The sequence below is a fragment of the Lolium rigidum genome, chromosome 2 (genome assembly GCF_022539505.1).
Source record: "Lolium rigidum isolate FL_2022 chromosome 2, APGP_CSIRO_Lrig_0.1, whole genome shotgun sequence".
Lineage (NCBI taxonomy): Eukaryota > Viridiplantae > Streptophyta > Magnoliopsida > Poales > Poaceae > Lolium > Lolium rigidum.
The window spans coordinates 126173774-126187853 of NC_061509.1; the positions used below are offsets into that span (position 1 = coordinate 126173774).

At 43.9% G+C, this 14080-nt stretch overlaps 1 protein-coding gene across 1 annotated transcript; it reads right to left on the minus strand.

Annotated features, from left to right (window-relative positions):
- Positions 1-668: 668 nt before the first annotated feature.
- On the minus strand, positions 669-1531 carry LOC124687198 (protein BIC1-like). Its single transcript, XM_047221011.1, has one exon. The coding sequence runs from the start codon at positions 1369-1371 to the stop codon at positions 889-891; it is 483 nt and encodes a 160-aa protein (XP_047076967.1). The 5' UTR covers positions 1372-1531; the 3' UTR covers positions 669-888.
- Positions 1532-14080: the final 12549 nt, after the last annotated feature.

Below are 14080 nucleotides of genomic sequence, written 5' to 3' on the forward strand. Positions count from 1 at the left end.
CCGCGAGGCTTCAACCATTGCGTTGAGTAAGACCTTGAAGTCGATGATGACCGAGTCTGAAGATGCCATTGGCAAGAGGGATGAGAAGAAGCGCCGGGTGAAGGAGGCATCTACTGCCATCTACATCGACCTCACCAAACATGCTATAGAGGTCCAAAGGTTTGACGCCGAGGCCAACTCTCGCGCAGAGGACAACTGGAACATGCTCGCTAACTTGAGCACCACGGATGCGGACCAACGTTCTTAGTTTGAGAAGAAGCAAACCGAAATCTGCCAACGGGACGTCTGATCCTCCGTGTCTTCGTCATGAGCACTATGCCCTCCTTCTACCTTTGCTACTCATCATGATCCTCCTGTGCCCCTTTTGGAACTTCATTTGGTCCTGCCAAGCCTATTATGTGAACTTTGTTGTTGCGCCTCTTTTCGACAGCCGTAATTTAAGCCAGTTCGTAGTTTGAATGGCCTAAATATCTCTTGAATTTCCTACTTTTTGTTATGCATTTGTTTGATTTAAACACATCTAAGCCAGGTGAACAATATGTGTCAAACCGCTGAAGCTGGCCCGGACGCAAACGGATATTCATAGCCGAGCAGCTAATTTGTTGTCCGCGGTAAGACCTAAACGATCGCTGTACATGTCCTATATCAGGAGCAGGGCACGTAGGAAGTATAGTACGAAGTAGTATTAATTTTGCTCAAGAACGTCGGAACCTGCCGCAATGGTGATCAAGCGACTAATTACATCCACCAGTACACAACAAGAACAGCACAACAATCAAGTACGACCTGACACCTATAATATTCTCATGTTCGTAGTCCGGTCGATCGATTAGCTACGTTTTGAGTGGAGATTGACGAAAGACTCGTCTCAAAATGAAGAATCAAGACTCAAGAGCAGCCGTTCTGCACCCGGAGCGGCCGCGCAGTGGCGCCGTGCCCGTGCGTCGTCCGTCGCGCGGCGGCGCACTCGGCGACGAGCGCGTCGCGCGCGGTGAGCAGGCCGCGCGTGGCGGCGAGCGGGCGGTCGAAGACGGCGCAGTCGACGACCCAGTCGTTGAGCAGCCTCTCCTGCCCCCACATGTCCGGGATCCGGACCCGGCCCGCCATCTCCGTCCGGTGCCGCTTCAGCCGCTCCCGGGCGCTCTCCTCTGCAGCCGCCGCAGGCCGTCTCGACAGCTCCCCGGCGCTCTTCTTGTTCTTGTTCTTGTTCTCCGCCTCCCACGACGGCGCCAGTGGCCTCCTTGAGGCGTCCACCGCGCCGCCGGACGTCCCCGCGCGCTCCTCCTGCTCCACCGGACCGGCGTCGGAGGCCGTGCCTCTCTCGTCGGCCGCAGGGTCGATGTGGTGTTGCTCCATGCTTCTGTTACACATGGAATGGAGGAAAAGAAAAAATCTAAGAACTGGTGGCGAGGTAGCTTTTTGTTTTCCTGCGTGGTGAATCGATCGGCGGGTTGTTATAGACGCCGACGGGCCGGCGCGCGATGGAGCGCGATGGCTATGGTGGGTGGGAGGAGAGCGTGGCCGCGACGGGCGTGTGTGGCTGCGTTTGGCCGGGCTACGTGGTGAGCGCGCGCGGGACGGAATTCATACGGCTGCGTCTCCGCCTCGTCTCTCCTGTGGGCACGTTGGGTCGTTTGCCTTGTTTGCCTGGCTGGGAAGTGATGCACGCATGCGTGAGGCTGGTTGGCAGCACCATCACCATTGGGCTGGTTCGAAACAGGGTGGATTTTTTGCAGGGGCCACTTGGCTCCATGATTTCCTCTCCGCCTCTCACCTCCAGAATCTCGACAAGCTTTGTTTTCAGCGGGCCACGCTGTCTGGCTCGATCGTCGGCTGTTCATGTCCAGCAACTGGACTGGAGGAGTTTTGAATATCATTCTGTGGGTTTGTAGACTGGATCGTTCGGGGTTCCATGATCCTAGGTTGGTCCATGCGTGCAACAACTTGGAGCTTATGTTTAACTTTCCCTTGATCATGTTTTCCGAAATGGATGGAAGAACTACCGTGTGATAAGAAAACATACACCAAGCTCTCATCAACTAGAAATCAGGAACACCACATACCCCGAGACACCCACAAACTAGATCGGGAGTGCTCATCCGGTCTAGTAGACACTTTAGCAAATACATCATGCACACGCTACAGAAGACGACACCACCATCGATCGATGGTCCACCTTCAGAGCAAAGAGTTGCATAGCCCTTGACATGCCTGCTATCTACGCCGCAATGACACCAGACAAAGCCCCCACCCTGTGCGAGTCTAGCACACCGCGCTAGTCACCGAGCCCCCACTGCGCCACGCCACAGAGACTCGTTGTCATTGACACGGTAGATTCACACCACTCCACCACATAGCCTCCAACAACCAGCTGCTCCTTCAAAAACGATGCTCCAAGTGGTAGAACGACGCAGTTATGTCGCCATCGTCCGTTACGGGGATACCCGGATCAAGGTTTTCCCCTGGAGCAACACGAGCGAGTAGACATAGGATGTAACAGCGGTGCCTTCATAAAGGTAACAACGCAACACGCCGCCATCGCCGACCATGACCGAAGCTAGGGCTTGATTTTCACCGGCAACCATGCCTCACCAACTCGTTGCAAATCGGCCGACCACCTCCGATGAAGGAAGATACCACTACCGCCATGCCCGGAGCCGTTACCCCAGGCGTCCTCGTGCCGCAGAACTAGCCCAAGAGTTTCACCGCGTGCCCCTGGCTGTGACGTAGAAAATTGGCCGACATGTCCCCTGCCAATTGTCGCCAGCTACTGTCGTTGTCCATCGCTGAAGGAGCTTGCCGAGATCTTTTGGCCACTGCTATCCCACACCATAATCACTGACAAGGCGGGTGCGGGTGCCGCTGCGAGATCCCCGCTACCGCAGCAAGTCGTCGATCGAGGAAGCTACCTAACATACGGTGCGGCCGCACGCACTAATGGAGACCGGGCCTTCGGTCTCGGCACGTAACGGGCTCTAGTCCCGGTTGGCCAACCGGGACTATGCAAGTGGGACTAAAGGCTTCAACTTTAGTCCTGGCCCTGTTACCAGCCGGGATAAATGGCCCTCCATGTGGTCGCGATACATCGTTTGGGCTGGCGAAGTCTTTAGTCCCGGCTCGTAATCCCAACCAGGACTAACTATTATTTTAAATAATTATGTTTTTCATTTTTCTAATTTCTTTTTCTGTTTCCTAATTGTTTGGCTTGTTACTCTCTCACTTGGACCATTTTTATTACTAATTACACTTAATCTGTAATCAAATTATAGACTTGGTCATCACTTCTCGGTCGGCCACCCATCCGCACACTACTCCACCCTCAGCACGCTTAACTCCTCGGTTCTTTCCTGTTGTGTTCCCGTGAATGTGATTGTACCTTGTTATAAATACTATCATATCAATCATATTAACTCTTATACCATTGTGTCACATTTCTGTATTTTTTGAAACTAAAAATAATCTGTAAACCGCAATTGGACAAACAATATGATTTATTATGAGAAAATGTGAGGAATTTTAATATTCAATAATTATGTTTTTATTTATTTATTATTATTATTATCAAAAAATATATGCATTATTCAGAATATATGGCCAAATAATTAATATCTTTAAGTGTGTAAACCACAATAGGACAAATAATATATGCTTTATTATGAGAAAAATGTGAGGAATTTGAATATTCAATAATTATGTTTTTATTCTTTTATTATTATTATGAAATAATATATGCATTATTCATATAATATGGCCAATAATTAATATCTTTAAGTGTGTAAACCACAATTGGACAAATAATATAGGCTTTATTATGAGAAATATGCGAGGAATTTGAATATTCAATAATTATGTTTTTTTATTCATTTATTATTATTATTATCAAATAATATATGCATTATTCAATAATATGGCCAAATAATTAATATATTTAAATCTGTAAACCGCAATTGCACAAATAATATATGCTTTATTATGAGAAAAATGTGAGAAATTTGAATATTCAATAATTCTGTTTTTATTCATTTATTATTATTATCAAACAATATATGTATTATTCATATAATATTGCAAAATAATTAATATCTTTAAATCTGTAAACCGCAATTGGACAAACAATATATAATGTGAGGAATTTGAATATCAAATAATTATTTTTTTATTCATTTTATTATTATTATCAAATAATTAATATCTTTGAATCTGTAAACCGCAATTGGATAAATAATATATGCTTTATTATGAGAAAAATCCGAGGAATTTGAATATAAAATAATTATGTTTTTATTTATTATTATTATTATCAAATAATATATGCATTATTCATCTAATATGGCCAAATAATTAATATATTTAAATCTATAAAGCGCAATTGGATAAATAATATATTCTTTATTATTATAATGAGGAATTTGAATATAAAATAATTATGTTTTTATTCATTTTTATTATTATTATCAAATAATATATGCATTATTCATATAATCTAGCCAAATAATTAATATCTTTAAATCTGTTAACCGCAATTAAAAAAATAATATCTTTAAATATGTAAATCGCAATTGGAACGACATCTTGTTCGGTTGCAACGTGATGGTGGAGCGCCGGGTGCAGCGTGATGGTGATGGAGGTGGACGTGGAGGTGGCGGCATGTAGAGATAGAAGAAACGTGATGGTGATGGATGTGGAAGTGGAGAGGCATGAACTAATATAACTTAGGTATACAAGAAACGTGCCCCAGGACTGAGTGAATGTAGAGATGTAAAATACACAAGGAAATATGTCGCTAGTTTATGCACATAGTTTGATATATATTGAAAGACACATAGTTCATACACTTAGTATAATATATATTGAAGACGATTTATAGAAAGACACATAGTTCATACAGATAGTTCTTTAAATATTGAGACGATGAACATGGCTATTGTAGCCAACTAGCTCCCAATAACTACTAGCCATCTTGAAGCTCATACGAGCATCCAGAGCGGCATAGCGCACTTGCTCGTAGCTCAATGGAACATTGGTCCACCCAAATATCAGTTCATCTTATTTTTCTTGCGTGGTATCCTTCTTCTTGTACTTCTTCCTCTTCTTCTTCTTAAGATTTGTCCCAATGATAGAATTCACCAGATCATATAGACTCGGAATGGGATTATTTGTGGGATTCAGGAGTATCTTCTAGAGGTCAAACGCAGAAGTAATATGAATACCGTACGGACTCAGCATCTCCACATCCTTGACGATAGCCGCGCGCAGAATCTGATGGTCTCGTCCTGCAAGAACTCCTTGACAACTTGTGGCACTTCATCAACCCGACAAATCTGGAATACCAAATTCTCAGAGGCCAATGAGAGTTGAAGGACGGCGGCACGCTGATCACTCTCGCGAGGGTTGGTGAACTCGTAGTCCAAGCCGACGCACTTGATTGGTGCGTTGTCGAGATAGTCCCTCTTCACGGCGCGGATCCACTTCTCCACCCTTCTTGCAAGGAGAGCGACCGTGACCTTGAAAGACATCCCTTCGTCCATGAGGTGGTATACCCGAGTTCGACGAGCCGGGTCGCGCGTGAGGTGCTCCATTGAGTCCGAAATATCGACGGAGAGGTGATCTTTTTGGTAGAGGAGATGAGATGGAGAAGAATGTGTGTGGCAATGGTGGAGAAGATATGAGGCATATAAAGGAAAGGAAGATGAAGATGAACATGCCAGCTACTGGGTGATTGATACGTTGCAAACATATCTATACTTTTGATGCTCCATGCTTGTTTTACACCAATTTATATATGTTTTGTTTACACTTCGTTGAACTTTTATGCATTTTCCGGAACTAACCTATTGACAAGATGCCACAGTGACAGTCCCTGTTTTCTGCTGTTTTGTATTTCGGAAAAGTTGTACAGGAAATATTCATGGAATTGGACAAAACAAAAGCCGAAGTTTCTATTTTATTGTAACGAAGACGGAGTCCGGAGGAGAGACGAAGAAGCGCCACGAGGCGGCCACACCTGCCATGGGTGCTGCCCAGGCCCTGGCCGCGCCTAGGGTGGTGTGGCCCCTCGGGCACCCACCGACCTCGCCCTCCCGCCTATTTATTCACCCATTCGGGAAAAACCTAAATACCCGAGCCTCCATCCATGAAAAGTTCCGGCGCGGCCGCCATCGCCGACCCTAGCTCGGGAGGGTTCTGAAGCTCTTCCCGGCACCCTGCCGGAGAGGGAGATCATCACCGGAGGCCTCTACATCACCATGCCCACCTCCGAAGTGATGCGTGAGTAGTTCATCTCTGGACTACGGGTCCATAACAGTAGCTAGATGGTTGTATTCTCCAATTTATGCTTCATGTTTAGATCTTGTGGGCTGCCTATCATGATCAAGATCATATTTATGTAATGCTACATGTTGTGTTTGCTGGGATCTGATGAATATTGAATACTATGGTTGGGATTGATTATATACTTATCATATGTTACTTGTGATCTTGCATGCTCTCTGTTGCTAGTAGATGCTCTACCAAGTACGTGCTTGTGACTCCAAGAGGGAGTATTTATGCTCGATAGTGGGTTCATGCCTCTAGTAATCTGGAAGAGTGACAATAACTTCTAGGGATTTCTATTTTCGTGCCCTCGGGTCCTTAGTTTTACTCAGTTCTCCCCAGCTCCTTAGTTTTTCCTCAGTTTTTCCCAATCCCTTGTCTGAAACCCGAAGAAGGAGCTCGGACGAAGGATTCCCGTTTAGTTGACCGGTTGGTGCTGGCAAGTGGGGCCGCTGTTGGTGCCCCGCAGTGGACGTGTCTCCACTTATCCAGATTATCGTGGGACCCACAACTTGTCCACCGCGCCCGGACCCACAACTTACCCACGTGACCGTTGCAAAATGGGAGCCTGAGCCAGACCCGCGCCCGTGCCCGTGCCATTGCTTCCCCTTTCTTTCCCCGCGCCCCATTGTTCTTCTTCTCCGCCAGCATTTGTGACAGACCTTGAGGGCAAAACTGAGTAGTACTAAGAATCCAAGGGCACATAAATAGTAAATAGACTAAGGGATTCAAACAAAAGAATTACAAAATGAAAAATGCGTGTTTTGTACAATATAATTCATATTGGGCTACATCAAATTATTTGCAATTCAAATATACATGAGTGTGACAATTATGTCTTCATTTAGACAAACTATGTTTTTGGGGAAGATGTTTTGCAAAGGGATTTGAGTGGAAAATCATGCATCTTCATAGCTACACTAGTGATTCTGAGAAGTGGCAATTTATGGTAAAACTTGATTTATATATGTTTGTTAAGGTTTTCTAGGTGGCAGGTTGCGTAGGAAGACTCCATGAGTAGGTGCCACTATGTTTTTATTTTTTTGGATTTTTTTGCGCATGAAAGGACTCAATTGGCTATGTTAATCTCATTTGTTGACTCTCTGTTGACCAACTACTTGAGGGTAAAACTGAGTATATTGCAATTGCGAGTCTAAGTACTCGAGGGGAAAACTGAGTACAGATAAAATTTCTGTATAAGACCCGAGGTTATAACCGAGTACACCAAACGTCCCAGGGTTAGACTCGTGTCGCGGTGCACGCTGCAGCCGTGCATAGCGGACGCGTGTTGCGGTACACGTCACCTTCGTATTTATAGAGCCCCTCTTTCTCTCCCTCGACGCACGTTCTCACTGCAACCGCCTCTCCTGTCCCATCATCTTCTCCACAACCGAAGAAAAAACCCCGAAGAAAACCGCCAGCGCATCAGCCGCCGGCTGATGTCTACGCACGCTTCTATTTCTGTAGACAGTGTTGGGCCTCCAAGAGCAGAGGTTTGTAGAACAGCAGCAAGTTTCCCTTAAGTGAATCACCCAAGGTTTATCGAACTCAGGGAGCTAGAGGTCAAAGATATCCCTCTCAAGCAACCCTGCAATTAAGATACAAAAAGTCTCTTGTGTCCCCAACACACCTAATAAACTTGTCAGATGTATAGGTGCACTAGTTCGGCGAAGAGATAGTGAAATACAAGTAATATGGATGATTATAAGTAGTAATTGCAATCTGAAATAAAGATGACAGCAGGCAAACATGTAACAGAACTTGTTGGAAACGGAGTTTCAATGCTTAGAAACAAGGCCTAGGGATCATACTTTCACTAGTGGACACTCTCAACAATGATCACATAAATAAATAACTTCTCTTCACTTGTGCTACTTTCAAACACTCTCTTGTTGGATAACAAACACCATTCATTGTGTAGGGCTATAAAAGCACACCTCAAGCCGGAGTAAACAAGCTCCACAACTTCACGGAGTTCATATTAAAGTAACCTCTAGAGTGCATAATAGACCGTTGCAATTTAGACCGAGTACTAACATAGCATACACACTCGTCACCAATAGCTATGAAAGGGGGAATAGATCACATCAATACTATCATAGCAATAGTTAACTTCATAATCTACAAGAGATTACAATCATAACCTATGCCAAGTACTACATGATGCACACACTGTCACCTTTACATCATGGAGGAGGAATAGACTACTTTAATAACATCACTAGAGTAGCACATAGATTAATAGTGATACAAAGCTCATGATCACATAAAGATCACACCATGGGAGAGAGAGATGAACCACATAGCTACCAGTAGAGCCCTTAGCCTCGGGGGATAACTACTCCCTCCTCATCATGGGAGACACCAACGGCGATGAAGATGGCGGTGGTGTCGATGGAGATGACTTCCGGGGGCACTTCCCCGTCTCGGCGGCGTGCCGGAACAGAGACTTCTGTTCCTCGAAACGGAGTTTCATGATGGCGGAGGCGCCCCTGGAGTCTTTCTGGAGTATCGTCGATTGGTGTAGGGTTTTTACGTCGCGAGGGATTTTATAGGCGAAGAGGCGGCGCAAGGGGGTGCCTGGGGGGCCCACACCACACCTGGGCGCGCCCCCCTCCTAGGCCGCGCCGCCTTGTGGTCTGGAGGCCCTGGCCCTCCTCTCCGTCTCTCCTTCGGTGTTCCGGGTCTGTCTCGGTAAAATAGGAGGTTTGGCTTTTGTTTCGTCGAATTCCGAGAATGTTGCCCGAACAGCTTTTTTGGAACCAAAAACAGCAGAAAACAGGAACTGGCACCTTGGCATCTCGTTAATAGGTTAGTACCGGAAAATGCATCAAAACGATATAAAGTGTGAATAAAACATGTAGGTATTGTCATAAAACTAGCATGGAACATAAGAAATTATAGATACGTTTGAAACGTATCAAGCATCCCCAAGCTTAGTTCCTACTCGCCCTCGAGTAGGTAAACGATAACAAGGATAATTTTTGAAGTGACATGCTGATGGCGTGTATTTCACACGTTCGTTGGGCAACCCCAAGAGGAAGGTATGATGCGCACAGCAGCAAGTTTTCCCTCAGAAAGAAACCAAGGTTTATCGAACCAGGAGGAGCCAAGAAGCACGTTGAAGGTTGATGGCGGCGGGATGTAGTGCGGCGCAACACCGGAGATTCCGGCGCCAACGTGGAACCTGCACAACACAACCAAAGTACTTTGCCCCAACGAAACGAGTGAGGTTGTCAATCTCACCGGCTTGCTGTAACAAAGGATTAACCGTATTGTGTGGAAGATGATTGTTTGCGAGAGAAAACAGTAAAACAAGTATTGCGGTAGATTTGTATTTCGAGTAAAGAGAATTGGACCGGGGTCCACAGTTCACTAGAGGTGTCTCTCCCATAAGATAAAAGCATGTTGGGTGAACAAATTACAGTCGGGCAATTGACAAATAGAGAGGGCATGACAATGCACATACATGACATGATAAGTATAGTGAGATTTAATTGGGCATTACGACAAAGTACATAGACCGCCATCCAACCGCATCTATGCCTAAAAAGTCCACCTTCGGGTTATCATCCGAACCCCTCCAGGTATTAAGTTGCAAACAACGAGACAATTGCATTAAGTATGGTGCGTAATGTAATCAACAACTACATCCTTAGACATAGCATCAATGTTTTATCCCTAGTGGCAACGAGCACAACACAACCTTAGAACTTTCGTCACACTGTCCCAGTGTCAATGCGAGGCATGAACCCACTATCGAGCATAAGTACTCCCTCTTGGAGTTACAAGCATCTACTTGGCCGGAGCATCTACTAGTAACGGAGAGCATGCAAGATCATAAACAACACATGTATAATAACTTGATAATTAACATGACATAGTATTCTCTATCCATCGGATCCCGACAAACACAACATATAGAATTACGGATAGATGATCTTGATCATGATAGGCAGCTCACAAGATCCGACAATGATAGCACAATGGGGAGAAGACAACCATCTAGCTACCGCTATGGACCCATAGTCCAGGGGTAGACTACTCACACATCACACCGGAGGCGACCATGGCGGCGTAGAGTCCTCCGGGAGATGATTCCCCTCTCCGGCAGGGTGCCGGAGGCGATCTCCTGGATCCCCGAGATGGGATCGGCGGCGACGGCGTCTGCGGGAAGGTTTTCCGTATCGTGGCTCTCGGTGCGGTGGTTTCGTCACGGAGGCTATTTGTAGGCGGAAGGGTAGGTCAAGAGGCGGCACGAGGGCCCCACACCACAGGGCCGCGCGGCCAAGGGGGGCCGCGCCGCCCTAGGGTGTGGCCCCTCGTGGCCCCTCTTCGTCCCTCCTTCGGACTTCGGAAGCTTCGTGGAAAAATAGGCCCCTGGGCTTTGATTTCGTCCAATTCCGACAATATTTCCTTACTAGGATTTCTGAAACCAAAAACAGCGAGAAAACGAGCAATCGGCACTTCGGCATCTTGTTAATAGGTTAGTTCCGAGAAAATGCACGAATATGACATAAAGTGTGCATAAAACATGTAGATAACATCAATAATGTGGCATGGAACATAAGAAATTATCGATACGTCGGAGACGTATCAGCATCCCCAAGCTTAGTTCCGCTCGTCCCGAGCAGGTAAAACGATAACACGGATAATTTCTGAAGTGACATGCCATCATAATCTTGATCATACTATTTGTAAAGCATATGTAGTGAATGCAGCGATCAAAACAATGTGTATGACATGAGTAAACAAGTGAATCATAAAGCAAAGACTTTTCATGAATAGCACTTCAAGACAAGCATCAATAAGTCTTGCATAAGAGTTAACTCATAAAGCAATAATTCAAAGTAAAGGTATTGAAGCAACACAAAAGAAGATTAAGTTTCAGCGGTTGCTTTCAACTTGTAACATGTATATCTCATGGATATTGTCAACATAGAGTAATATAATAAGTGCAATAAGCAAGTATGTAGGAATCAATGCACAGTTCACACAAGTGTTTGCTTCTTGAGGTGGAGAGAAATAGGTGAACTGACTCAACATTGAAAGTAAAAGAATGGTCCTCATAGAGGAAAAGCATCGATTGCTATATTTGTGCTAGAGCTTTGATTTTGAAAACATGAAATTTTTTTGTCAACGGTAGTAATAAAGCATATGCATCATGTAAATTATATCTTATAAGTTGCAAGCCTCATGCATAGTGTACCAATAGTGCCCGCACCTTGTCCTAATTAGCTTGGACTACCTGGATTATCAGCGCAATACATATGCTTTAACCAAGTTTCACAAAGGGGTACCTCTATGCCGCCTGTACAAAGGTCTAAGGAGAAAGCTCGCATTTGGATTTCTCGCTTTTGATTATTCTCAACTTAGACATCCATACCGGGACAACATAGACAACGAGATAATGGACTCCTCTTTTAATGCTTTAAGCATTTGACAACGATTAATTCTTTTCTCATTAGAGATTTGAGGATATTTGTCCAAAACTGAAACTTCCACCATGAATCATGGCTTTAGTTAGCGGCCTAATGTTCTTCTCTCACAATATGCATGCTCAAACCATTCAACTCGGTGTAGATCGCCCTTACTTCGGACAAGACGAACATGCATAGCAACTCACATGAAATTCAACAATGAGTTGATGGCGTTCCCCGAGTAAACATGGTTATCGCACAACAAGCAACTTAATAAGAGATAAAGTGCATAATTACATATTCAATACCACAATAGTTTTTAAGCTATTTGTCCCATGAGCTATATATTGCAAAGGTGAATGATGGAATTTTAAAGGTAGCACTCAAGCAATTTACTTTGGAATGGCGGAAAAATACCATGTAGTATAGGTAGGTATGGTGGACACAAATGGCATAGTGGTTGGCTCAAGTATTTTGGATGCATGAGAAGTATTCCCTCTCGATACAAGGTCTAGGCTAGCAAGGCTTATTTGAAACAAACACAAGGATGAACCGGTGCAGCAAAACTCACATAAAAGACATATTGAAAACATTATAAGACTCTACACCGTCTTCCTTGTTGTTCAAACTCAATACTAGAAATTATCTAGACCTTAGAGAAACCAAATATGCAAACCAAATTTTAGCATGCTCTATGTATTTCTTCATTAATGGGTGCAAAGCATATGATGCAAGAGTTTAAACATGAGCACAACAATTGCCAAGTATCACATTACCCAAGACATTTATAGCAATTACTACATGTATCATTTTCCAATTCCAACCATATAACAATTTAACGAAGGAGAAACTTCGCCATGAATACTATGAGTAGAAACCAAGGACATACTTGTCCATATGCTACAGCGGAGCGTGTATCTCTCCCATAAAGTGAATGCTAGGATCCATTTTATTCAAACAAAACAAAAACAAAAACAAACCGACGCTCCAAGAAAAAGCACATAAGATGTGGCCGAATAAAAATATAGTTTCGGGGAGGAACCTCGATAATGTTGTCGATGAAGAAGGGGATGCCTTGGGCATCCCCAAGCTTAGACGCTTGAGTCTTCTTGATATATGCAGGGGTGAACCACCGGGTGCATCCCCAAGCTTAGAGCTTTCACTCTCCTTGATCATATTGCATCATACTCCTCTCTTGATCCTTGAAAACTTCCTCCACGCCAAACTCGAAACAACTCATTAGAGGGTTAGTGCACAATATAAATTGACATATTCAGAGGTGACACAATCATTCTTAACACTTCTGGACATTGCATAATGCTACTGGACATTTAGTGGATCAAAGAAATTCATCCAACATAGCGAAAGAGGCAATGCGAAATAAAAGGCAGAATCTGTCAAAACAGAACAGTTCGTATTGACGAATTTTAAAATGGCACCAGACTTGCTCAAATGAAAATGCTCAAATTGAATGAAAGTTGCGTACATATCTGGGGATCACTCACGTAAATTGGCATAATTTTCTGAGTTACCTACAGAGAATTAGACCCAGATTCGTGACAGCAAAGAAATCTGTTTCTGCGCAGTAATCCAAATCTAGTACTTACTTTTCTATCAACGGCTTTACTTGGCACAACAAAACTCAAAACTAAGATAAGGAGAGGTTGCTACAGTAGTAAACAACTTCCAAGACACAAAATAAAAACAAAGTACTGTAGGTAAAAACATGGGTTGTCTCCCATAAGCGCTTTTCTTTAACGCCTTTCAGCTAGGCGCAGAAAGTGTGTATCAAGTAACATCAAGAGACGAAGCATCAACATCATTACCAGCGGTGTTGGGAGTTTTATCAATTTTAGGCCTATAGTAATTCTTTGGTTTAGGCACCTTAGAGACATACATGAATTTTTGCTCCTTACCCACATAAGCTTTCTCATTAAATTTAAGAGAAGAAAAAGTTGAACCCAATTTTCCCATAGCTTCTTCAAGTTTACCAATTCTATGGGTTTGATTATCATGGATAGCACAAGTTTCTAGAGTAGCAATTCTTTCGTTAATTCCTCCTAGGATTTTATCAAGTTTATCAGTATTATCAAGTAATATTTCCATTTTAGTTTCAATACTACAATTTTTCTCTATGGTTTCCAATTTTTTCATAACATCCTCAAGGGAGGTTTCACTTTTAGTTTCATTAACAGGTGGTGTTCCAAATAAACTCTCAATAATGCAGCTAGCTTCTAAAGCGGGAGCACCTAGAAAGTTACCTCCCGCGAGACAATCAAGAACATATCTATTCCAGCTAGAGATACCAACATAAAAATTGCTGAGTAGAATAGTAGTGGAGTGTTTCT

Bases quoted from the DNA above. Each gene is read 5' to 3' on its own strand.
- LOC124687198 (XM_047221011.1), bottom strand. From the start codon at position 1,371: ATGTGTAACAGAAGCATGGAGCAACACCACATCGACCCTGCGGCCGAC.